This window comes from Crinia signifera, chromosome 5 (assembly GCF_055691185.1).
Source record: "Crinia signifera chromosome 5, ASM5569118v1, whole genome shotgun sequence".
Taxonomy (NCBI): Eukaryota; Metazoa; Chordata; class Amphibia; order Anura; family Myobatrachidae; genus Crinia; species Crinia signifera.
The window spans coordinates 98,976,398-98,999,943 of NC_139221.1; the positions used below are offsets into that span (position 1 = coordinate 98,976,398).

The window sequence follows — 23,546 nt, forward strand, 5'->3', positions numbered from 1 at the left end:
CTGCTGTATGGTGGAACGAATCCACCTAGCAATCAATTGCTTCGATGCCGTGCAGCCTTTCTTGTGTGCGTCATATAGCACAAATAGACACTCTGTCTTACGGACCCTTGATGTTCTCTTGACATAGACCTGCAAGATCAAGTGACTCAGGGATATTATGATATCCTGAACGAGAAGGCACCATAATCGGCTGGTTCATATGGTATGCCAAGACCACTTTCGGCAAGAACTGCTGTCCTGATGGAAAATCAGGTATGGGCTTTTACAAAAGAGAGCACTAAGCTCAGAAACTCTTCTGGCCGAAGCCAGAGCCAGTAACGTCACAGTCTTCCAGGTGAGGTATTTTAGGTCAATGGTGTCCACTGGTTCAAACCCGGATGACTGAAGATACTTCAGGACTATATCTAGGTCCCAAGGAGCCGTAGGGGCCACAAATGGAGGCTGTATTCTCAAGACTCCTTGCAAGAAAGTGTGGACTTCTGGATAAACCGCTAACTGTTTCTGTAAAAAGATAGAAAGGGCCGACACTTGAACCTTTAAAGACCCCAGCGGGAGTCTTTTATCAAGGCCCACCTGCGAGAAATCCGCTGGCGGAAAACCCATGTGCTTGCACCAAGACACATATCTTCGCCAAATCTTATGGTAGTGCGAAGCCGTCACTGCCTTCCTGGCCCGGGTCATAGTGTTTATTACCGAGGAATGAAATCCCTTTAGAGAGCTAAGATGTTCCGCTCAACCTCCAGGCCGTTAAACGAAGAAGTCCTAAGTCCTGATAGACAATATGTAACGTAACTATGTGCAGTTTATCACATATGGATATAACAGTGTGTAAATGCTTAACTAGCAGTGGGGGAACTAAGAGGAATATGGGGACACCAGCATCCTGTAACCTGGACTACCGACTAGATAGACCGGCTCAATGTACAGACACCCATATTATAACACGGTGTACTGTTATAAGTGGCTTATAGCACACTTAAAGCTATATCAAGCGCTATACTAGCTGTCTCTGCTGACTGATCTCTCTCCCTTCAAGGCTGCGCTGAGGAGAGATCTCTGCTCTGCTGTAATGGCGCCCACAGCATGAGAAGAAGCAGGAAACAGTGTACAGACGCGCTCAGGTCCCGCTCTGAGCTAAGCCCCGCCCCTTGTAATGGCGCCAGGGCTATACTAATTTTTATACTGGCACCTTGGGAACCTTGCAATAAGGATTACCCACATAGCGGTATATGCCCTGGTGGTCCAGTGGCAATGCCTGGCATCCAGTCTGTTGGCGTGGCTGCATTGTAAAAACAGCTGCGCTCGATCCCTGTGCCGCCATCGCCATTATGCCGCACATAAAACCGGCGTACCCCACTGAGGGGACCCGGTATTACTCACCACCGAAGTTTTCAGGCTGAGCCAGGGGTGTGTGGCAGCTGGGGGTGTGCTCGCTGCAGTGCAATGCCCCCGGTAACAGCACCCTCTCAGGTCGGTGGACCTGCAGCAGGGATCAGTTTGGTTCCTTGAAAGGCCTGCAACCTTCCCCCGGCTTCCTCATCGCAGGGAAGCTGTTAAGCCCAAACAGCAACCCGAAAATAACAAACTAAAATAAATTGAAGAAAAACTCTCTGGAGCTCCAGGAGTGTGCATCCTCTCCTGAGGGCAAATTTTCTAAAACTGGCTAGTAAGGGGAAGTAGAGAAGAGGAGCCAGCACACCCTGGTTGAAGAAAATGTTATGTGCCTGTCTCCTGTCAGATACCCTCTATTCCAAGGTTATAAGACCTCAGTACCCCATATGAATGGTAGTGAAATGTACATTTCAGTAAACTACATAGGGGATAGTAATTAAATTAAACAGCCTGGGATGGTTAATACAGATGCCCAACATTTTATAAGCTTCTCTGAAAATGAATTTTCGGGACTTGGGGAGACAATGTAATATGAAGGTTCATACATCTATTTTGTTATAGGATTTATCGGATGTAATAAAATGAATATACTTAAACATGATGCAGTTCATTAAAAAAAAAAAACACATGTACACCAGTAACAAATAATTCTGCAATATATAGCAAAAATGGTGACATTTAAAACTGCTTTGTAAATCCATGTAATGTTCTGAACAAAAACATTTACTCGGGCATAGAAAGGTGCTGTGTTAACACTTAATCCTGTTAAAAATAGAGAAATACAATAGGACACTTAATCCTGTAAAATAATATGTGGTACAAATAATACATGTAGTTGTAAACTACTAGCCAGGGCTCATTTATTATACTGGAGATTAGAATCAAACACTGGAGGATTTATTTGCATTATTAAATCATGCTTTAAAAAAGGAACATATAGTGAAGAAAATGTTTGGTTTTAAATGCATTATATATTGAGACCGCAATGAAAGTTTATGACCATGTAGAAGTTATTTACAGCAGTTATAAAGTAAACTATACGTGATGAGAAGCAAGGCTGCATGACTCAGCAAAACTAAAGCTAGGAGAATTAGAAAACTCGCACGCAGAAACAAAATGAAGCAACATTCAGCCCTGAGTGGCCACGTGATACGTCTCACCCTTGAACTGCAAAGATGTATGCATGTAGTTTGGCAAAGAGCAAAGGTTTGAAAAGTATAAAAAAACAGCTGGCAGGAGATTCTATTGATTTTCCCCTCTTGTTTTGCATTTTATGTATGAAGCAAGAAATATGTCAAAGGGAATAAAATGCAAGTTATTTATATTTCCTAACTGCCATCTATTTTTTTTTAAACACAATTTATTGAATGAATCACAATAAAATTGACAAACAAGACAAAATATAGTAGCAATAAGGCGGTAATGGGGCCTACACACGTAGCGATGGGAGCTTTGTGTTAGGCAATCTAGCAATACTCAGATTGTTTAGCACACAGCGCTGCACCAGAGGTGTGTGCTTAGCAATCTGTCACTGCCCGTGTTCTCAACAGAGAGAGAACACCGGCAATGACTAGATATATAAAGCATGCGTGAAACATCTAGGCCAGCTATAGTGCTGCGCGGGGCCATGCATCACTAACGCTATGGGGCATACACACACAGCGATTTGTGCTTAATTTTCAATGCGATCTAGTCAGACCGCTTAGAAATTAAGCAAAAATCGCTTTGTGTGTATGCCCCATAAATCAGATTACAATAAGGTAATCCAGTTTTAAAAGAGCAAAAGATGAAGGTAAGAACTTTGCAATGGCGGCGTGGCAAACGGTCAAAATGGTCAAAACAAGTAGTGCAATGAGAGGGATGAGAAAGCAGAATACGAGTACATGGTAGTAAAAAAATGGAAGAATGAGAAAGAGGAGAGAAAGAGATAAGGCGGGGCGGGACACCGCCCACAAGTCTGCAAAAAAAGGGAAACTAGTGGTCAGATGTTTTTTGCAGTTATCGAAATACTAAAAGTATATCCCCTTGGACCAGATTTTATTAAACGTTTTGGAGGAATTACGTATAAGAGTCATTTACTCTATCTTGTAAACATACCAAATACTGGATATTAACCGCCTGCATAGGGGATGGGGAGGACTTTTTCCAGTAAACAGCTATTTGACATAACAAATATTATGTAAAGGAACAGTTTATTTTGGTGCCAGGTAAGTACTGTAGGAAGTATTTATATCATATTGAATAGTGGTGAGGATTTCTGACAGGACCACCAGATATGTAGAAAGGTACCCTTCCCATGCAACCCCTCCAGCACCTAGTGTCAGGTGACAAGTGTCAGGTGTTTGGGATTGCCGTTTCATCTTGAATGTCCAAAAACTGAGGAAAACTGGTATCACAGGTAATATAATTGAGGTAATATATATTCCCTAATTGCCAGGTAGTAAACGAGGATTTACATAAACCAAAAAGAAAAGCCGGATTGTGGAATAATGGGATCAGAGGTAATGGATTTAGGGAAAGCTTTTTTAAAATGCTTATTAACAAAATCCCCAATAGCCAATGAGAGACCACTGGGTGGGAAAGGGTTACACAAGGGCATTTAATCCTGGGGAGCCACGACAGAGATGATATTGAAGCCAGTCCCAAATTCTCAGCTTCATTATTCACCCAGACCTTCAGTGCGCCCCCTGGACTGCACCATTGGACACACTGGGATAACTGTGCAGCATACTAGTATTTTCTAAAATCAGGTATACCTTAACCCCCCCCCCCCCCCCGGACGACACTGGAGCAGTTTAAGGGGGGTATTCAATCACCGGCGACCATCTCCTCGACAGCATTGAAAGGGGAGCTCGGCAGAACGAGCCAGACTTAATGGCCGGGAAGTGACAAGCTTTCAGCTCCAGCTCGCCTCTTCCTGGCGCCAGCTTGCAGCCACGCCCCCTTCCCGCCCCACTGCAGGCGGGACATTGAATCCCGTCTGCAAGGCCTCCACATCCTGTCTCAGTGCCTCTAAGATATGAAAATCAAGGACCTCAGTTTATTCACTACATAATTTTATGGGTTATATTCAACACGGCTGGCGAGGGTTTTTTTATGGCGGGGATGGTTTGGTTTCGGCGAGGATCTCTGAAAACAAGCCATCCTCGCCGTTTAACCCCCTCGTTGGTTGCTCACCCTATTCTATGTTCCGGGGAAATCAAGGACATTGAGGATTCCACCAAATGGTGAGGTTCGCCGTTAATGCAGCGAGCCTGGTGCATATAGCCTCAGGCCTCGCCATTTTGATGGCCACACTCGCCATTTCCACCTCATTACTTATACACAGTGAGATGGAAATGGCGAGTGCAGGGGATGTGGGTTGAATACTGAGGGCCGGCTCTGATGGCGAGCAATAGGCACGGCTCACTGTCATAGCTTGCCTTTTTGGCATTGCATATACCCCTATGACAAGAGTATTGAGATTAAAGACATATTTCAGAAAGGAGACAGGTCTGTGAGAGATTAAGTCGGGTCTGTGAGAGATTAAAATTATTATGTTCTGAAGGGCTTGTACGAACATGTATATTTTTTTATTTGTTACATATCATCGCTGCCAGAGGCTCCATGACAAGTACAAAAAGGAGTGGGAAGAAGGGACAACCCTGCCAGGTACCATTTGCAATGCCTAAACTAGCTCCATTGCATCGACAGAGACCAGCGCCATAGGAGAGTGATAAATCGCCTGAATGCCATCTAAAAATCTACCAGCAAAACCCATTTTAAAATCGAGAACAGCAAAAGCAAAGGGCCAGGATATACTGTATGGTCAAAAGTCTTTTCTGTGTCGAGTGCCAGGACAAGGGAGGGGAGCTTCTGTTTTTGAATAGAATAAATAAAGTCTATAGCCCTTCAAGTATTATCAGACGCTTGGCGTCCGGGGATTTGTCCTACCTGGTCTGTTTGTATGAGGTATTGAAGTAGAGTGAACTGCTCTATATTCTGCTGCATTAATAAATAATGCTCATGTGAATGAAGCCTGTTTTGAACAGACCAACTCATGGAAAGTACAGCTGGTGGGTCATTTATTTAGCATAAACAATTAAAAATCTGTAGCTATCTTTGATGTGAAAAGGGATTTTCAACTCCTTGAAAAGTTTTTTTTTTTTTAAAGACACGTAGCAAAATGTTGTTTGTGATCGAATCCAGTGGTTCTCAAACACTGTCCTCAAGGCACCCCCAGCAATACAGGTTTTAAAGTTTAAAGGTATATATGCATTTGCAGTTTAGTCAGTTTGATAATGAAATCTGGGCACCAGCAGTGATCTCTATGAAACCTGGACTGATAGGGTGCCTTGAGGACAACCCCTTTTCTAATCAACATGTACACAAAGTTCTAACACAATGTCATCAAAATAGTATTACAAATCTTGTTGTGAAACCATTTGTATTGGATTACATGATAAACTGTATAAAGCACTAAACGATTTGGAACTACGATTGTAGAAATTATAATGAACAAATGGGTACTCTTTACCTAGCACGGCGCCCATCGCGGGCATCGCGGCCATCGCATGCACTAAAAAACGGGTGCGACGCGATGGCCGCGATTTCCCATAGGGAACAATGTTAAAAGTGTCAATGGACGCGATTTTAGTGTTAAATGCCTCAATGCCCGTGATTTTTCCATAGGAAACAATGTGAAATGGGCCACAGAGCCCAAATAGTCCCCCTGAAGTCTGAAATGGCCCCCACAATTGTTAACACCACCCCACGATCAACGTGAACCCGAAGCGTGGCGAGTGCAGCGAGCCCGCGAGGGGCGGCGGTACGCGTCCTCCGACCTTTTCATACCCCCTCTATCCACGTCGGCGTGGAGTTGAGAATAGAATAGTGTGGCGAGCGCAGCGAGCCACCGAGCCCGAAGCGTGGCGAGCGCAGCGAGCCCCGCGAGGGGACGCGGATACCTTCACAGGTAAACGCGTCCCTTCGCGGGCTTCACAGGTGTCCGCGTCCCCTCGCTGCGCTCGCCACGCTTCTGACTCGGTGGCTCGCTGCGCTCGCCACACTATTCTATTCTCAACTCCACTCTGACGTGGATAGTGGGGGTATGAAAAGGTCGGAGGACGTGTACCGACGCCCCTCGCGGGCTCGCCACGCTTCCGGTTCATGTTGATCGTGGGGTGGCGTTAACAATTGTGGGGGCCATTTCAGACTTCAGGGGGACTATTAGGGCTCTGTGGCCCATTTAACATTGTTTCCTATGGACAAATCGCGGGCATTGAGGCATTGAACACAAAAATCGCGTCCATTGACACTTTTAACATTGATCCCTATGGGAAATCGCGGGCATCGCGTCGCACCCGTTTTTTTAGTGCATGCGATGGCCGCGATTTTTTACCCCCGATGACCGCGATGCCAATCGCGGGCGCCGTGCTAGGTAAAGAGTACCAACAAATGTTGATGCACATGATACACATGGACAGATGTTGAGTTACTGCCACATCATGCAAGCCTACCGTATCTTAATGGCAAATCAGCAAAATGATTAGGTCTTCTGTTAACAGAATCATTAAAATAAGCTTATCAATGTGAATCAGTAGCATTATTCTGAAATATTACTTAATAGGCATTAGCAACTCACTTTTTGTATATGCTTATTTGCAAGGGGTGTATGGACAACACTCCAAAGATCTACGGTACTAATACATCTCTTACGCAATTTGAAAGGTCTACATTATTTAAAGCCCCATACACACTAGCAAAAGAAGGGCTTTGTGTGTACACCCAGTTGTTAGATACACACTCCCAGGCGTCGTTAGCGACCCCCTCCCTCATCCAGAATGTCTGTATGAGGAAGGTCCTTGTAAATGAATGGCCATTCTGCAGTGGCAGCACAGCCATCAATCATCCCGGAGCAGGCGGCGGCAAGTGTGGATGCACTTGCCGATGCCTGCCCCCTTCCTCCTCGATGCCACAATATCGGCAAGTGTGTAGAGCTCAGATACACAAATTCTTCAATGAAAGCATAGACCAGGACAATAAAATGACTGCAGTAAAGTTTCCTATAATAAAACACAATACTGATAACCTTGTACTAGAAAGACAGAGATTTATCATTAACTGGTGCGGGATAAAGTACCAACCAATCAGCTACTGACATTTTTGCAAACACAGCATGTAAAAAAATTTGCAGATGGCCATCCCCCAACTTTATCTCGCTACAAGCGTTGATAATACTCCCCCACGGTTTCTTTTGTAAAGGATTCAAAACTGGTGTTTAAACTCTCCCAAAATGTAGCTTAAAAATAAGCAATACATTTGTTACTACAAGTCAACAAAATATTGTTCATTGGGCTCCCCAGGATCAATTTCATGGGCGCTCTATTTAGTTATTTTTTACATGCCACTCAGCAGGATCTTTCTCCAGGAGTCTGATGGAAAAAATCTGATTTGTGCTGCACTTATATTGCGGTGGCAGCCACAGTAACAGACACCATACCCCCATAATTTAACAGACAAGGCGTAGTTTGGTCAGCAGAAACACTGCAGAGAGGATAAAGGGAGTACAGACCTCCACTCTCAGCATACGTTACTTCTGTGTCCAGCCAGCAAGTGGGCAATATCTCCAAGAGACTCTAAAAACATACGTATTTAATTAAAAAAATTGTTCATCTCAAATGTAAATCAATATAAAGAGATTTAACACTTACTATTGCTACTTATTACACAGCCAAAATCCAGCTACTTCTTATTGCCGGCTGACTGGTAAAAATTTTTAGGAAAAACTAATTGTTATGGCTTTTACATCAAAAGTTGGAGATGCTTTTTCACCTGTGGCTTAATGGCATACAATAATATAAGAAATCTAAGTATAAGAATAAATCGTGCCAATAGTGGGATGTGGGCCACACTTGAGTGTCACCAAAGTGTTGACTGCTCAGTGACAGTAGCTGGGTGCTGCACTGCAACATTATATGTAGCACACGGCTCCTGCCGCTGATCCCCGAAAGCAATGCACATCTCCATGACCCCTGGAGTGATACATATGCCAGCCTATACCAAAGCCACGCAAACAGCAATACCACCCGTATGGGGTGTCACCTAAGGTAACACAAATGTTCATCATCTGCAAAGTTACTCTGATAGTCCCATACAAAACACTTTTACTACAGCAATCTCTGTGCTCATCTCAAAATATCCCTGCTCGGACCTCTTCGCTCCTCACAATATCTACATTGCTCATCCACACACATTACAAGCGCCCATTCACGATTGCAGGACTTTCTTCTGTGGAATGCCCTCCCACGCACAATAAGACTCACCTCCAGTCTCCAATTCTTCAAGCATTCCCTGAAAACTCATCTTTTCAGGCAAGCTTATCAAATTCCAGAAGCAGTCATATAACCTTCATAAACCTCTCCTATCCAATCACATTTATCTTCTTTCTTTTTCACGTTTCATCCTCTAGATCTCTGGCTTACACTGCTGGGTCACTATCATACAACCCACCAAGAACCTTTGCATTCTGGCGGTCTTTATGCAATAAAGAACACTTATCATTGTCTTTCAATTCCTATTTCCCTATAGATTGTAAGCTTGTGAGCAGGGCCCTCCTACCTTTTTGACTAACTGTAAATACCCAGTTTGTTGTATCAGTCTCCAATTGTAGAACGAAATGAAATATGCTGTGCTAGGCAAGAAACTGTTAATAAATAAAGTATTTTGGGGAAGAATAGATTTTCTGCAACATAATTTTTTTTATTGCTCTATGGCAGCAATGAACGGCCCTCCAGCTGTTGATGAACTATGCATCCCAGCATGCTTTGCATCAGTTTTGCTATTTGGCCTTGTTGAAACTGCTGCAAGGCATGCTGGGATGTGTAGTTCATCAACAGCTGGAGGGCCGCTCATTGCTCACCCCTGCTCTATGGGCTTCTTTCCACATCTTCACTGTAGAGGGAGCCATTTGAATTGCTCCCAGTATGCACTGCAACTCTCTGATCATGTGTAAGGGTCTCCCAGGGCTGACACAGGAAAGTGTGGCCATAGCAAAGTGGCAGGACGTAGCGTAAAGGCTTGGTGCATCCGACCCAAGATGTATATAAAAACCAAACACACAGTGTTGAAAGGTGCCTGAATGACTTAATTATTACCCATAGTAATTACTGCAAATACAGATTTAATCATATTTTTATATCAAACAATTAAGGGAAGCATAAATTGTTTTATGATGTCCACAGCTCCTGTGAAGTGAATTCAATTGTTTGTGTGATGGGTAGAAGTGAAATGGACACCCATCACTTATCACTCTCAAAATGTCCTTCATCACCTAACAAAAAGGAACCGCTGAAACTGCTACTCTGCTCTCAACCAGGACATTCAGATATTCTAAACACATTGTTTTGTGGCTATGAACAGCTCGGTATTGTTACAAAAAAATGTGACTTTGTAGGTCTTTAAATGCTAATCACATTGAAAATTTAGGTTAATGCTAGAATACATAGTTTGGGTACCTTAGCAATTGTGGCATTGTGAACAAAGTGACAAAGCTATATTTCATCTTATCGTGTGCAGATAATATTCAGTTACAAAACTTCACTGCCTTATTTCAGCGATGGACACTACTCTCATTGCCTTGGCAAATCACCTGCTGCTGCAGGTCAATCATACTGCGGATAAAGAGGCAAGCAAACTCACAGGGCAGTATTCAATGACATTTATCGACATGTGCAGCGAATCCTGTTTAGGATTTGCTGCACAGTCGCCGTGTTCCGGAGGGCTGAAGCCTTCGCTGCCAGCCCTCGCTGTCACAGTATTCAATGCCGCAGGGGCTCACTGCCCCTGACGGCGGTTCTTAACGCCTGCGGAGGACGCCGCAGGGAGCCGGGGGATGACGGCAGGCAGGGAGATGGAAGTCTCCCTGCCTGCCCCAGAACGTATGTGGGGGGGGGGGGCTCCCCGGGACCCAGGCAGCACAAGCTGCCCCCCCGGGAGAGATAGCAGGGGACCGGGTAGGGAGCCGCTAACACTGCTCCCGATCGTGCATATGTAATGATCGGGAGCAGTGAATATATGAATATCTAATGAGCGGCTCTCGGCCCCCTGCTGGCTGTTATATGTAAAAAATATATATTCATGTGATGTAAGCACATGAATAAAAATAGCATGCCCCTTCACATAATAAAATTCCTGATTTTTTTACACCAAAAAGCGAAAATCACTTCGAAAGCAATTCGCCATCTGCTCATTGAATACACTCACGGCGAATCACATTGAAAAACCACAGCGAATTGCGGAGACTATCAGATGGTGAATTGTCCGTCATTCACTGTTCACCGTCGGCGAATATTGCACGTTGAATAGGGTGAATCTAAAAAGAATCACCTTTTCAGTAAAAAGATTCACCTTAGAGCATGAAAATAGCACACATTCGCCATAGAACATGGCGAATCAGCCTAATTGAATACTGCCCACAGAATGCTGGCGGACTGCAAAAATTATTATTTCAGGATTGCAATCCCTACAGGCAATGTACCTTCAGCTCACCATCATGCAACGCTATTCTAGTGAAACACATTATAAGGAATTTAATTGTTGAATTGTGGCTATAAGGACACTAATAATTCTTTGACTCCTAGAAGAGGAGCTGAACTCACCTATTAACTGATACAGCATGCAGGATCAACTTTGTACAGGGTTATTCGTTTACAGATCATAAACGAAGCCAAGTCATGGCCATAACAGGTATTGAACTTTGAAGTTACTCTATAGTGAAATCAGACAAAAGCTTGCCAAAATAAATAGCAAACATTGTTTGTAACTTTGAACAAGCATTTAGGGAGTCTTAAAGATGGAATGGAAAGGCACACCTTCATTAAACGTTTTCATAATCAAATAGAAAACAAAATACAAGTAAATGTATCTACTCATCTACAGCTATAATAAAGCAATCATTCCAGATGTGGTATCAAAAAATAGCAGATCTAGAACAATTATGGCTGAAGGATAACTTATTTTTGATGGTCTTGGAGAGATAAGTACCAACCAATCAGCTCCTAATTGTCATGTTATATATAGGCTGTGTTTGTTAAGAGCTGATTGTTGGTACTTCTCAAAACTTTGATATATGTGTTCCTAAACATTATATACAGAAAAAGAAAATACAAGTCTACAAAACCAACATAGTAAATAATACAAATGTATTTATTTTTTGCCGGCAGCTGTAATCAGTGGGTACCGGAGTATAAAACACAAATAGAATATAAAGCCATGGCAATAAGGCATGTAACTATAGAGGACTAGAATATGCACATGACAGCTCTTGGATTAATTGACTATTATTGGTTGCAGCAAATGTGCCATTTGCCCTTTGTGATTCAACAAGAACTAGCCATTAAAAAAAAGTGGTAACAAAACAACATTAGATTGTCTGCATATGTCAAGCAGTATATCTTACAATTTACGTAGAACATAAATGAATAGATAAATGTGCACAAAATACATAAATGTAGGAAAGCCAGAAGCTCAAAACTCTTTAAAGGTCAGTCACAGATTACAGTAACTCCTGTCAAAGTTTAATAAAATTAGTGCAGAATATAGATAGTGAAAAAAAACCATAGGGTTTGATTCTGATGAGCAGCTTTGTATGTGACTGCATTCAGACTGCAAATATTCTGAAACGGTATACCAATGTTCGTTTACAGACATAGCCACCATGACTAGTTACTTGACTTGCACCTACCCTATACTCTACAGGCCATATTCAATGCGGCCGACGAGAGGGTCAAAACAAGCGATCCTTGCCATTTCACCCCAGCCCGCTTATCCTATTCAATGCGCCAGGGAAATCCTCGCTGTCAGAGGAAGTTGGGGATTCTTTCAAACATTGAGGCTTATGCAGGGAGCCCGCTACATTTAGCTGCGAGCCTCACTTTTTTAGCGGCTGCACACACCATTTCCCCTTCCGCTACAAAAGCCTAGTGAGGGGGAAACAGCGTGGGCCGGGGGTCAGTTGAATACTGACCCTGCGAGAGCTGAGATAGCCAGCAGTCAGCACTGCTCGCTGTTACAACTCGCAAAAAGCATTGATTTCACCCCTCTGGTGCAATTCATCCAGAAAACAGACACAACTCAGAACAGGATGCATACCTATAGTATTAATTAGCTGTCAGCTTTGATGCACAGCCGGTGCTATAGGTCTGAATTTAATTTACAGACATATCGGAGGTACACAGGCAAAGACCATATATTTGCCATTCACTTGAATGGCTGAGATATCGCCTAGTGTGTTCCAAGCTTGAAGCAGAGGACACCTTTAATGAACACCTTTGAATATAATTAATCTGAACTACTGAGTGCCAGATCTGTGGTTAAGAAAGATATATATAGTTTATAATCTGCTCCAAAAGTAGTACTGCTATGCATAGTTGTCCATAGTCCAGTGGTTCCTAAACTTTAAGTCACGGCACCCTAGAGCACTAGAATTTTTTTTCATAGCACCCCTAGGTCAAAAGTTTCTTATTCAGAAATTTTGAAAAAAAATTTAAGTAAATTGTTTTATATGTCATACATAGGTTTAACTATGGGTGATGGAAAGGATTAACATCTGTTTGTCCACATATTTTATTATTGGCAGCCAACCAGCAATTGTTTTTCTTTTTTACATTGACCATAAATAATTAGGATTATTCCTGGACCATCAATCAAAGGCACCCCTGCAAGTGTCACAAGGCACCACAGGGTGTGACGGGCACACAGTTTGAGAACCACTGCCATAGTCATTAAATTCCTCAGGGATACTAGACCCCAAAACAAATAAATTTCAGCTAGGAAATTGCTGGGCAAACCCAGGTTGTGAGTCAGTATGAAAGACTTGATGTAAGCGTACCAGGTTCTCATTCTGGGTCATTAGACTTCCTGAGTCATCTTTATGAGCCGGTAACATCTACTTTAAAAACTTGCATAGTTTTGCAGTGCAGAAATGATTGCCGTGTGAAAAGAGTTTGATAAGCTGCAATAGTGGTTGAAACCATGTTCACTGACTACGATCAGAAACAGGATTTTGGTGTGAAAGGGGTATTAAACCACTTTATCAACATAACTGTTACCACAATCTGCATTTTGGTATGAAGATTTGACAAGTTACCATGGTGTGCTTATTTTCCAAAGCTATTAAATTGTTAGCCAGGGTGGCCTGCAGGTCTTTGAGATATACCTGTAGTTCACAATCTGTAGAATGTGTCAAGAATAAATTCCTCACGTTTGAAAATGTGACAATTAAGGCCCATACACACTGGGCAATTTTGAGCTAAAAGCCACTCAAACACCAAGTTTAAGAGGCTTTCAGCTCAAAGCTGCATACTGTGTACGGCCTGGCGATGAGCGGTAATGTACTCTCCTGCATCAATCGCCAGGCAGGGGGAAAGTGGCTCAGTGTGTATGCACTGAGCTGCTTTCCCCCCAGCGATGACAGCAGTAATCGCTACCCATACACGCTGGGCATATTCGCCCAGTGTGTATGGACCTTAAGTAAAGAGTACACCTCTGCACCTGCTAGGTGGTCTGGAAAACACTTAAATAAATGTAAATCACTGGCTGCATGGTCTATTCCTAGACATAACCTTATATAGCACTCTTCCCCAGGAAGGCTCAATTATTTTTACCGGGTTCCTAGTGGATTAAGTGTATAGATCAGGCAATCCCAACCACGATCCTCAAGGCACACCAACAGTGCAGGTTTTGTAGATATCCATGCTTGAGCACAGGTGACTTAATTAGTATCTGAGGGATTCTGATTAAACCATCTGTGCTGAAGTCTGGATATCACTAAAACCTGAACTGTTGGTGTGCCTTGAGGACCGTGGTTGGGAATGCCTGGTATAGACCATGCAGGCGGTGATTGCACGTTTAGGTGTTCCATAGTGAATTATAAGGATATTGGTGCATTTTTAAACACATCCTAGTATTTTGTGCATGTTGTAGCCGCATACCTTCCTCATTATGTCTGCAATAACAAGTCAACAATAGTTGTTATTTTTAATTGGTGAGGACCAATATTCCATATACAGTACAGTTGTCAACTAAGGGGTATATTCAATTCCTGTCGGAACTGCCGTCTTATATGAAAGACGTCAGTTTCCGACTTCCGAAAATTATTTTTAGATCCTTTTCTCTAAACCTTTGCAAGGTTGTTTTTTTTTTTACATTCTTTACTAGTTCCGAGTTTTGTACCCAATTTCACTGGGCTACTGGTACTCTTTTAAAGAAATACTGACTTGATAGGGTTGCCGTAGGAGGTGATTATATATTATATACTATTTTAACTTAATGTTAGCTTAAGTGCCAGTAGGTACTGGGACACTGCACCATCAATCCCATGTTGCAGTGTCCCAATACTACTACAGAGAAAAGGATTTAATGGTAAGAGACCAAAAACCCTCTTTGATTAACATTTAGTGTCAGTGACTGGACACACATCTATCTATATTATAAAATGAGAATATCCATGGTCCAGTGTCTCACAACCTGCTACAGACAAAAAATAAACAGTAAAAATACACTTTTCTATTTTTGGAAGGCTGGTGGACATTGAACAATTGATCAACAGCTGCATGACCAAAGTGGGCCTTGTTGGAGGCACACAACATAAAAATTTGTAAATCTGTGGGAAAAGGACCAGATGTCATTACTGCCCTAGGGTAAACGCACTAACACCCGGACTGGTGCTGGACACCCCTCACTGGTACAAACTCGAGATATGTTGGTGGGCTTTGTAGCTGGCCAAGTGCATCGTAAAGAACAAGCAAAGAATTTGTGTGGCAGGCAAAAGAAGTCTTGTTCAAGTAAATCTGCAGTGCCCGAACTTGGTCTAGTAGAGCCAAATCATTCTGAGCTCTAGAAGGAGGAAAAACTGAAAATACAAAATCATGTTTTAAATTAAACACCAAAACAACTATTAGCTGGAACATAGGTATCGTACGGAGGATCCCTATATTATCATGAAGATGAGTTAAGTCGGCTTGCAAGACAAAGCACCGAACTTGAAAACACACCAAGCTGAGGCAATCACCATAAGTAAGAACATCTTCCAGGTATGTAAAATTTCTTAATTGCACCTGTTTAATTAAGAGCAGCTTGAAATAAAATGGACAGGGCTGAAACATGCATTTTCATAGAATGAATCTTCTAACCAATGTCCAAACCCTTGAAGGAAGGCCAAGAAACGGAGATTATATGAACTCTTCTCTGTTCACTCCACAAGAGTCCCATATTCTATGATAATTGCGCAAGTCATTGCATAGTAAAACTTTCGAGGAAGAAAAACCTTTAGCTTTAAATAGCTTGGTCTAAAAAGCCAGGCCACTAAACCCAAATGAGGAAGGTCCACATGTAGAAATGGACCTTGTTGTATGTAGCAGGTCTGGATGAAGTGATTGCTCGGCACCCCTAACAGGGTGATGGCAAGTAATGTCCCAAGACCAGGCCATCTCTGCTGAGACCAGAGTACTCAATGAGCTGGTTCCTGCCATGGAGACAGCTCCCCGCAATGAAACTATGTGCTGATACAAGCACCGCACAGACCTATGTAGAAATAAAAAAACCTATTAAAAAAAAATATATCTATAAAGGGTAGAGAGCCCTACCTTCTGAGACACCCAAAATAAACTGGCTTGATGGAATTGCAGTAAATGCCAGCTCCAGCCCCAACCTGCAATCCCATGGTCCAATGTCCCACAAACCTTGCTTATTATAATAAAAATAAAGTCCAGGTGCTAGAGTCCATTACTTTTAATAAGGATTAGTTAAAGATTAGAAGTAATAAACCAATGTGTTTACTATGCTAAAAGCAACTTTTTCGACTTCGTGATTCTTATTCAGTCTCAACCATTTACGATGTTGAAGGCAGAGTGTGTTCAACCACCCAATTCGGGTGTATTTCAGTGTGACCCGCACATCCAAGAGTGGTAAAATGGTCCATGTTGTTTAAATAGTTCTATGCGAGATGACGTAGGGAGAAACAATATACACAGCAGGAGGAATTAAAATAGTCTAGTTCATGTTGATTAAACAGAATATATTTTTTGGTGAGGATTGATGTCTTGTCCTAGGAGTTATGTAGTAATTTTGACATTATTATATTTATAAAAAAAATATTCTGGTCAGAAATGTGTATGTCTTTCAGTGAGGCAGTTATGTACTGCTGTCAGTGAGCCAATCACCTATACCAGTGGTTCCCAAACTATGTGCCATGGCTCCCAGGGGTTCTACAGAGCTGTCACAGGGGTGCCGCTGACGGCTCACATGAATGCAAGTCAATTATTTATTTATTTATTTATTAGCAGTTTCTTATATAGCGCACACAGTCAATCAGAACGACCACCGTTATCAAATATATGGGACCAATGAATCGGATGAGAAGTGCCCAAATCACACTAGTGTATGGGCACCTTAACCATCACTTTGCTGAGTACTTCAGTTTGGATTTCTTTTGCCCCTGTACCGACAATTCTTGTCCTCTTATACCAGAGGTAGCCAACTCCAGTCCTCGAGAGCTACCAACAGTTCATGTCTTCCAGACCACCTAGCAGGTGCACTCTTTTCTCACTGCCAAATTACAAAAGAACCTCAGGTAGAGATAATTAATACTTAACTTGTGATTCTGTGAGGATACCTGGAAAATGTTAACTGTTTATAGCTCTCGAGGACTGGAGTTGGCTACCCCTGTCTTATACCGTTTCACTGTCACTGCACTTTGACAGCATTATGGACACTTGGTGGCACCATACAAATAATAAAACACTCTAAAGAGTAGTCTTGCAGTGAGTGCACAAGTGATGCTTCCCAACTACAATACATTGCACTGAATATCTAATGTGTGCAAACTCACAACTAAGAAAAAGCCCGTTTCAAAAGCATTTGATCAAGTACCTGCAGGAATGGCTACATCTGATTAGTAGATGTATCCCAGTTTCATTAGGTCTGCTGTTCTGATTCCTGAGGATAACTAAATTACAACAATATCATTACACTGCGTGTTGCTGCTGCTATGTGCTGGAATCAGACAGCAGCAGCTACATGCTGCTCCTCTACCAGTTTTATGCAAGTGTCAGTGTATGCTTCCAGTCCCAGGGCGAAGTGCAAGGATTGCAGCCGAGTACGTGTCCGCGCAGGGGGATAGGACACCAGCTCCAGGGGCATAGTGATCCTCGCCATCGCAAGGTCAGACACAATAATAATGCAGCATAATAGACAGAGATGGGCGAGGCGAGTGACAGCACAACCAGATCCATGGACGCTCTCCACCCTGAAAACAAACACAGCGAGCCCAGGTACCACTCACCTCCTCAAGGAACCTAGTGACATCGTACACTTTATGGTGGATGATGATCCATGTGCTCTTGCTGTGATTGTGCTTCTGTATCTCATCTAGTGAGTAGTAAGTCACGTCTTTCTTCTGCTGGTCCGCCATGATGGTGTGGTCAACTGCTCGCAATCCTCCTTTCCACAGTGCACCAGTACTTACTGACTACTACAACAACTCCTAGTCCTTCCTGGCACCTAGCACCAGCAGTTCGCCGCCGCCCACAGCCCTGACATCTTCGCATTGGTGCACTGCTTCCTGCTAGGCAACAAATCATAGTTGGAAAAGCCGCGGCTTGCAATTGGACTCGACAAACGCTCCTTAACGTCAAAGAGGCGTCTGATTGGTTGGTTCCTGGGCGGGAAAGTTTCAGAGCAGAGAGATCTTGACTTGTGCGTAATCGTGATGATAATTAAGGATTCGGAGACGGGACGGGAGGCTGGCAATCTGTGAGGGACGGGACGCGGAGTGAGGAGGTGTGTGACTGTTCGACCCCTCTTGTGCTGCGCGGCACGCCCGTTATTACCGAAGCTGCCGTGTGCGCTGCGTCGCCACTGGAATCACTGGAGGTTTGGGTGAAGTTCGTGAACTCCTGAGCTCACGAGTAAAGTTAGGTCATTAACAGGTGACCAGTAACCTCACGCTGGCAAAATGACATGCACTCTTGTCATTTTGGATTGTTTATACACCGTTTGTGCGCACATTTTTCTGTAGAATACAAAATACTCCTTTTTGTTTTTGGGGGTGGCGGGTTAGTTACAAATCGGAGAGAACATGGTGGGGTGGGGGTGAATTCTATTGCCAGCTACTAGTTCGCCTGGCTGAGATCACGCTGCAGGTCACAGTGGTGTTATCTCGCTCAGTGTTCCTACCTCATAGGCGAATCTAGGGGGTGGTCCGGGGGTGCACAGGACCACCCATTAGCCCATTTTGTAGCTGAGGGATGGGGCTTTCCAACGAGCCCAGCCCCGTGTCTAGTCCCCTGGGAACCGGAGATATGGCCAGGCAAAGCTGGAACGTTTTCCCAATAGGATAACATGGGACCCGCTAATTCCAACTCCCACCCAGTTCAACGGCTGCCAGTGCCCCCTTCAGCATCACTGAAGCTCGAGGTTGATCTCAGTCGAACCCAAATTGCTGGGCCTTCAATCTGATACCAGGCTGGATCCATATGGGTTAATTGGTTCCAGGGATATTGAGGTTAAACCGTTTTTTTTCATGACTGTTTATGTTCTTTGAGGGCAGATTTCTCTGGAACCAAACAGCCCAGTTTCACGGGACCATAATCATTCAAAGCCAACTCAAAAGTTCTTCAATATGATACTGGTCTCATGTAAATGGGTCAGTTGGTTCCGAAGATATAGCAGCAGGTTGGTTAAAGGGGGTAGGGAGAGGGGAGTGGTTGTCTCTCCCCCTCACACCAGAAAATGCAGGGACTAGGCTGGTGTATAAGGGGTCAGCCTGGGAAGGTCCCTGCATGATCCTGGGACCATATTCCCGGGGGTATGGGTAAAATCCGGAATTGGATAAGACACCGGAATGCCGGACTGGACATCAAACTCTGCATTCCGGAGCTTGTAGTATCCGGTCCGGGGGTGTCCTGTCCGGGGGTGCTCGATCTGATGAGGCTGCTCTCGCACCTGTCACCTGGGAGAGGAGAGGGGGGAGAATACAGCCTCACCGCATGGTCCGGGGGTGTAATAAAAACTGGAACGGTCCAGACCACACGGGGAGGCTGTAATCTCCCCTTCCCCATGTCCCTGGTGTGAGCAATCACAGGCATCCCCCCGGACAAGACACCACTCGCATGGGACACCCCTCGGACCAGACACTATAAGCTCCGGAATGCAGAGTTTGATGTCTGGTCCGGCGTTCCGGTGTCTTATCCGGGTCCAGTTTTTACTTAGTCCCTATTCCCGGTAACTTCCTGCATTTTCTGTTGTGAAAGGGGTATTATTTCAAACAGCTTTGACCTGCAGTGCTCTGAATACAGCCGGGCAGCCCCCTGCTCTCTGCCCAGCTGTCAATTACTGTCACCCCTGCAGCTTCCGCTCCAATTCTTCTCCCCGCTTTCACCTCAGCCCGCCCCCCCCCCTTAATCATGTGGTGCCGGCGCCCAGCGTGTTCCCCCGACGTCATGCACAACAACAGCGCGCACAATATTTCAAATGTCCACTCGGCTAGAGGGGGGGAGTGGGAGTGTGCTCTGCGCTGTGCTCTGCTCCTCTCCCCATAGAAGCAGCTGCACCGCTCTGCATCTCTCCCTGCAGCAGCAGTGAAGGCTCATATAAAAATTTACAGTAAGTGGCACTTTTGGGGGCATTGCTTAAGGGACACTACAAGTGGCGGTATGTGGGGGCATTACGCATAATGTGTAGCTTAATGTGTAAGGGGCATTACGGTGTGCAGCATCATGTGTAAGCGGCATTATGTGTGCAGCATCATGTGTAATGGGTACTATGGTGAGCGGCATCATGTGTAATGGGTACTATGGTGTGCGGCATCATGTGTAATGGGTACTATGGTGTGTGGCATCATGTGTAATGGGTACTATGGTGTGCGGCATCATGTGTAATGGGTACTATGGGGCCATCAAGCAAGAACCCCCTAGCAATGAGCACATAGGTAAGCAGCACTTATGTGGCAAATATGTAATGGGCATTGCGGTTTGTTATATAGTATGTAATGGGCATCATGATGTGTGGCACAATGTGTAATTGGCATTACGGCGTGTGGCTTTATGTGTAATGGGTATTAGAGTCTGCTAAAATGTGTAATGGGCATTACTGTGTATGGTCTAAGTGTAATACCACACCCCTTTTTGTGATGACACGCCTCTTTCCCACAAGGCCACGCACCCTTTTTGCCATGCGGCTACGCCGCGCAAAGTTCCCCCTACTGTTATGTCTAGATCTGGAACCACCCATTACCATAATTCTAGATTCGCCTATGCTCATAGGTTAGCAAGTAGTTTTGAGTAAATCGGCCAGGCAAAAGGGGTGAGTTGAGCTGCCGTTGTCAGCTTGCGCCCTTTACTCTAAATTGCACCTTGTAATCTGTCTCCCCTTCCTACTAGTTTGTAAGATCTTCAGTGCAGGGCCCTCTTCCCTCCAGTTGTCAAAGCCCTCTTCTCTTCACAATTCATTAACAGCTCTCCCATAGTCACTCAGCGACCATCTTCATCCACATACTACTCTCCATCTTTGGCCACCAGCCCCTAGTAGCACATTAATCAAGTCCTCACTACTTACATTTAAGCTGTAATGTGTATTGAATTGTGGCATTTATTTTACCTGTACTCTATTATGTCATTCATGTACTGTAATGTTAAGTTTGTCTCCCTGTACTGTTCCTTTGTACAGCGCTGCAAAACACATGTGGCGCCTTTATAAATAAAATTGTAATAAATTACCAACCACTCCTTTGTCCTTTTTCAAGCAGACTTCCATGGCACTTATGACAACGAGGCTGAAGTTAGCTTCTTCTACAATCTCCAGTGTCTTATTTAGAACATTCACTTATGCAAGAGTTAATGGGTTGTATTCAATGCAGGTGGCGAGCCTCTGATGGCGAGCAGTGCCAATAGCTCACCGTAAGCATATTCAACGCCCCCCTCACTCGCCATTTCCACCTTGCCTGCTCCCTGAGGCAAGTTTGGACTGCGACCTTCAAAATGGTGAGGCTTGCCACCGTATGCAGCGCCTCGCTGTTCGGGGGAATCCTCGCCACCCTCTGATGGTAAGGGTTTCCCCAGAACGTAGAATAGGGTGAGGGGGCTGGATGGTGAGGATGGCTTTTCCTCGCTAGAAAAGCCATCCTCGCTGTACAAACCCCCTTGGTCCACAAATTTGACACTTGAAACTAAACTTTAAACAAAATCAATGTATACCAGCCTAAAGGGTTTCTTTTTATATTCAAATTTAAGATCTATTTATCACCAAAACTTGTGACCAAGGCTATGACCCAGCAGATAGACAAACCGGCAAGTCCATATGCAAAAATATATATTTTTAATAAAAATATAAATATAGTATTTTTCTAATTTAGTGTTTGATTCGTTTTTTTTTTTTATTTGTAATGTACTGTATACAATGATTTTTCCATCGATAAACATGACACCACTCTGTTGGGGTAGACCCCAGTGTTGATTTTAGGGTTAGGCTATGCAAAATATAATTGGGTTATAGGCTAGTGACACCCCTCTGTTGATTTCAGGTGTCAAATTTGTGGACCAAGACTCGTTAACCCTTGCAAAACTACAGCTACTTAATTAAAATGGTTAAATATGATGTATATGCATACTTGGAACAGGCAAATTTCAAGTGGATCATATGCAAGTTACCCCTCTCTGTTGATTTCTGGTCTCAAGTTTGTGGCCCAAGACTTTTTACCCTTGTAGCTAACTTCAGCCTCCTCTCATGACCTCAGTTATTTTGTTTTGTTCATTATCTCTCCTTTGGAAATGATGCTTACGGCATTTGAACATATATAAACCATGGTTGCCTACCTGACCTTCGCCTTCAGGGAGAGAATGCTCTTTTCCTGGACTTCCCTGGTAATGTATGATTGCTGTCACCTGTGGTGAGCTAGTTAATTGATAAAGGTGTTTCACCACAGGTGACCGCCATCATACATTACCAGGGAAGTCCAGGAACAGAGCATTCTCTCCTTGAAGGAGAGAGTCAGGTAGGCAACCCTGATGTAAACAAAGCTAAACAAACTTTAGATACAGATTGTGTCCTGATCCGGGTCTGGTTCTACGCGGCCCAGGAGTCGTCGCCATTACCGCCAGCACTACAGGCCATAGCCATGCCATTAACAAGCATACTTTCCCTCCAGATTGGTCTGGGCGTGGCCATCTTGGCAGATGTCACTTTAGTCTTTACAACCGAATTGCTTAACCAATCCCCTTCCACCTGTAGGGTTAAGAATGCTGGGTAAGCTGATGCAAATAGTGCTCACACTCTGGGAATTTATAGGGACTGGCAAATGGGGAGTAACCTTAGAGGAGATGGGAATTGGATGGCGGAAGTGTGGTGGACGAATGTAGTGCTTTCTCATGTACTAAAGTGCCGGATTAACGGAGGAGAGGTTGAACAGAGTTTAGAAGGTTTAATGATAATAAGGTCTTGCGGTACAGTCAATGAATAAACTGAAATAGCATCAATCAGTTGGTAATGTAGTCATTAAGCAACAATAATACAGTAGCAGTTCATATAACAAGGAATGGACTGTTGCATAAGACTTGGATGAAGAACTGTAAAGAGATTGAAGACTTTGGAGACCACTGTAAGAAGTTGTAAGTGATTGTGAGGACCTTGGAGAATACTGTAACGAGTTGGGAATGAGTGAAGAGCTTTGAAAATGTCTGTGGATAACTGAAGACTTGGAGCTGTGAAGGCTTGGAATAACTGTAGGTAGCTATAGCACTTGGTTACAACTGAGATTAGCTGTAGAACTTTGAGACGACCATGATTAACTACAGCACTTGGACACGACTGTGAGTAACTGCGTAACTTGGATACAAACTGAGAATAACTGTGGTACCTTGTATATTGCTGAGTCACTGTGAGCTTTGGAGAAAAAAATGTGAAGAGCTAGGAAGTAATCCCAACAGGAGAGAGGGGGGTCCCCTGCAGCATACTGGTGGGTCATTGCGGCACTGGTACCTTTTAAGGAATACCAGACAGGAGCATCAGCAGGTTAGCCAGGAACACTGTGGAGCGCAAAGCCACTGAACCACTCTCCAGGAGGTAGACTGAAGCACTGGCAGGGAGACATGGGCCAGACCCCTTTTTATCAGGGAAAGACA

The 23,546-nt window shown here is 43.8% G+C and overlaps 2 protein-coding genes across 11 annotated transcripts in view; one reads left to right on the forward strand and one right to left on the reverse strand.

The window, feature by feature from the left end:
• CYB5A (cytochrome b5 type A) overlaps nucleotides 1-18,061 on the reverse strand; it is a 37,695-nt gene extending 19,634 nt beyond the window's left edge. Inside the window, exon 1 of the mRNA XM_083187743.1 lies at nucleotides 17,714-18,061. Within this exon, the coding sequence (XP_083043869.1) occupies nucleotides 17,714-17,842 (129 nt within the window). The 5' untranslated portion in view covers nucleotides 17,843-18,061. The remainder of the gene's footprint in view (nucleotides 1-17,713) is intronic.
• C5H18orf63 (chromosome 5 C18orf63 homolog) overlaps nucleotides 17,366-23,546 on the forward strand; it is a 125,294-nt gene continuing 119,113 nt past the window's right edge. For 2 of the 10 annotated variants that reach the window (XR_014474878.1, XM_083187733.1), the window contains exon 1: nucleotides 17,369-18,210. The gene's annotated coding sequence lies outside the window, so the exon portion shown is untranslated. Of the gene's footprint in view, nucleotides 18,344-23,546 lie in introns of all 10 variants that reach the window. The other 8 variants (XM_083187742.1, XM_083187737.1, XM_083187734.1 and 5 more) reach the window with 8 other exon arrangements.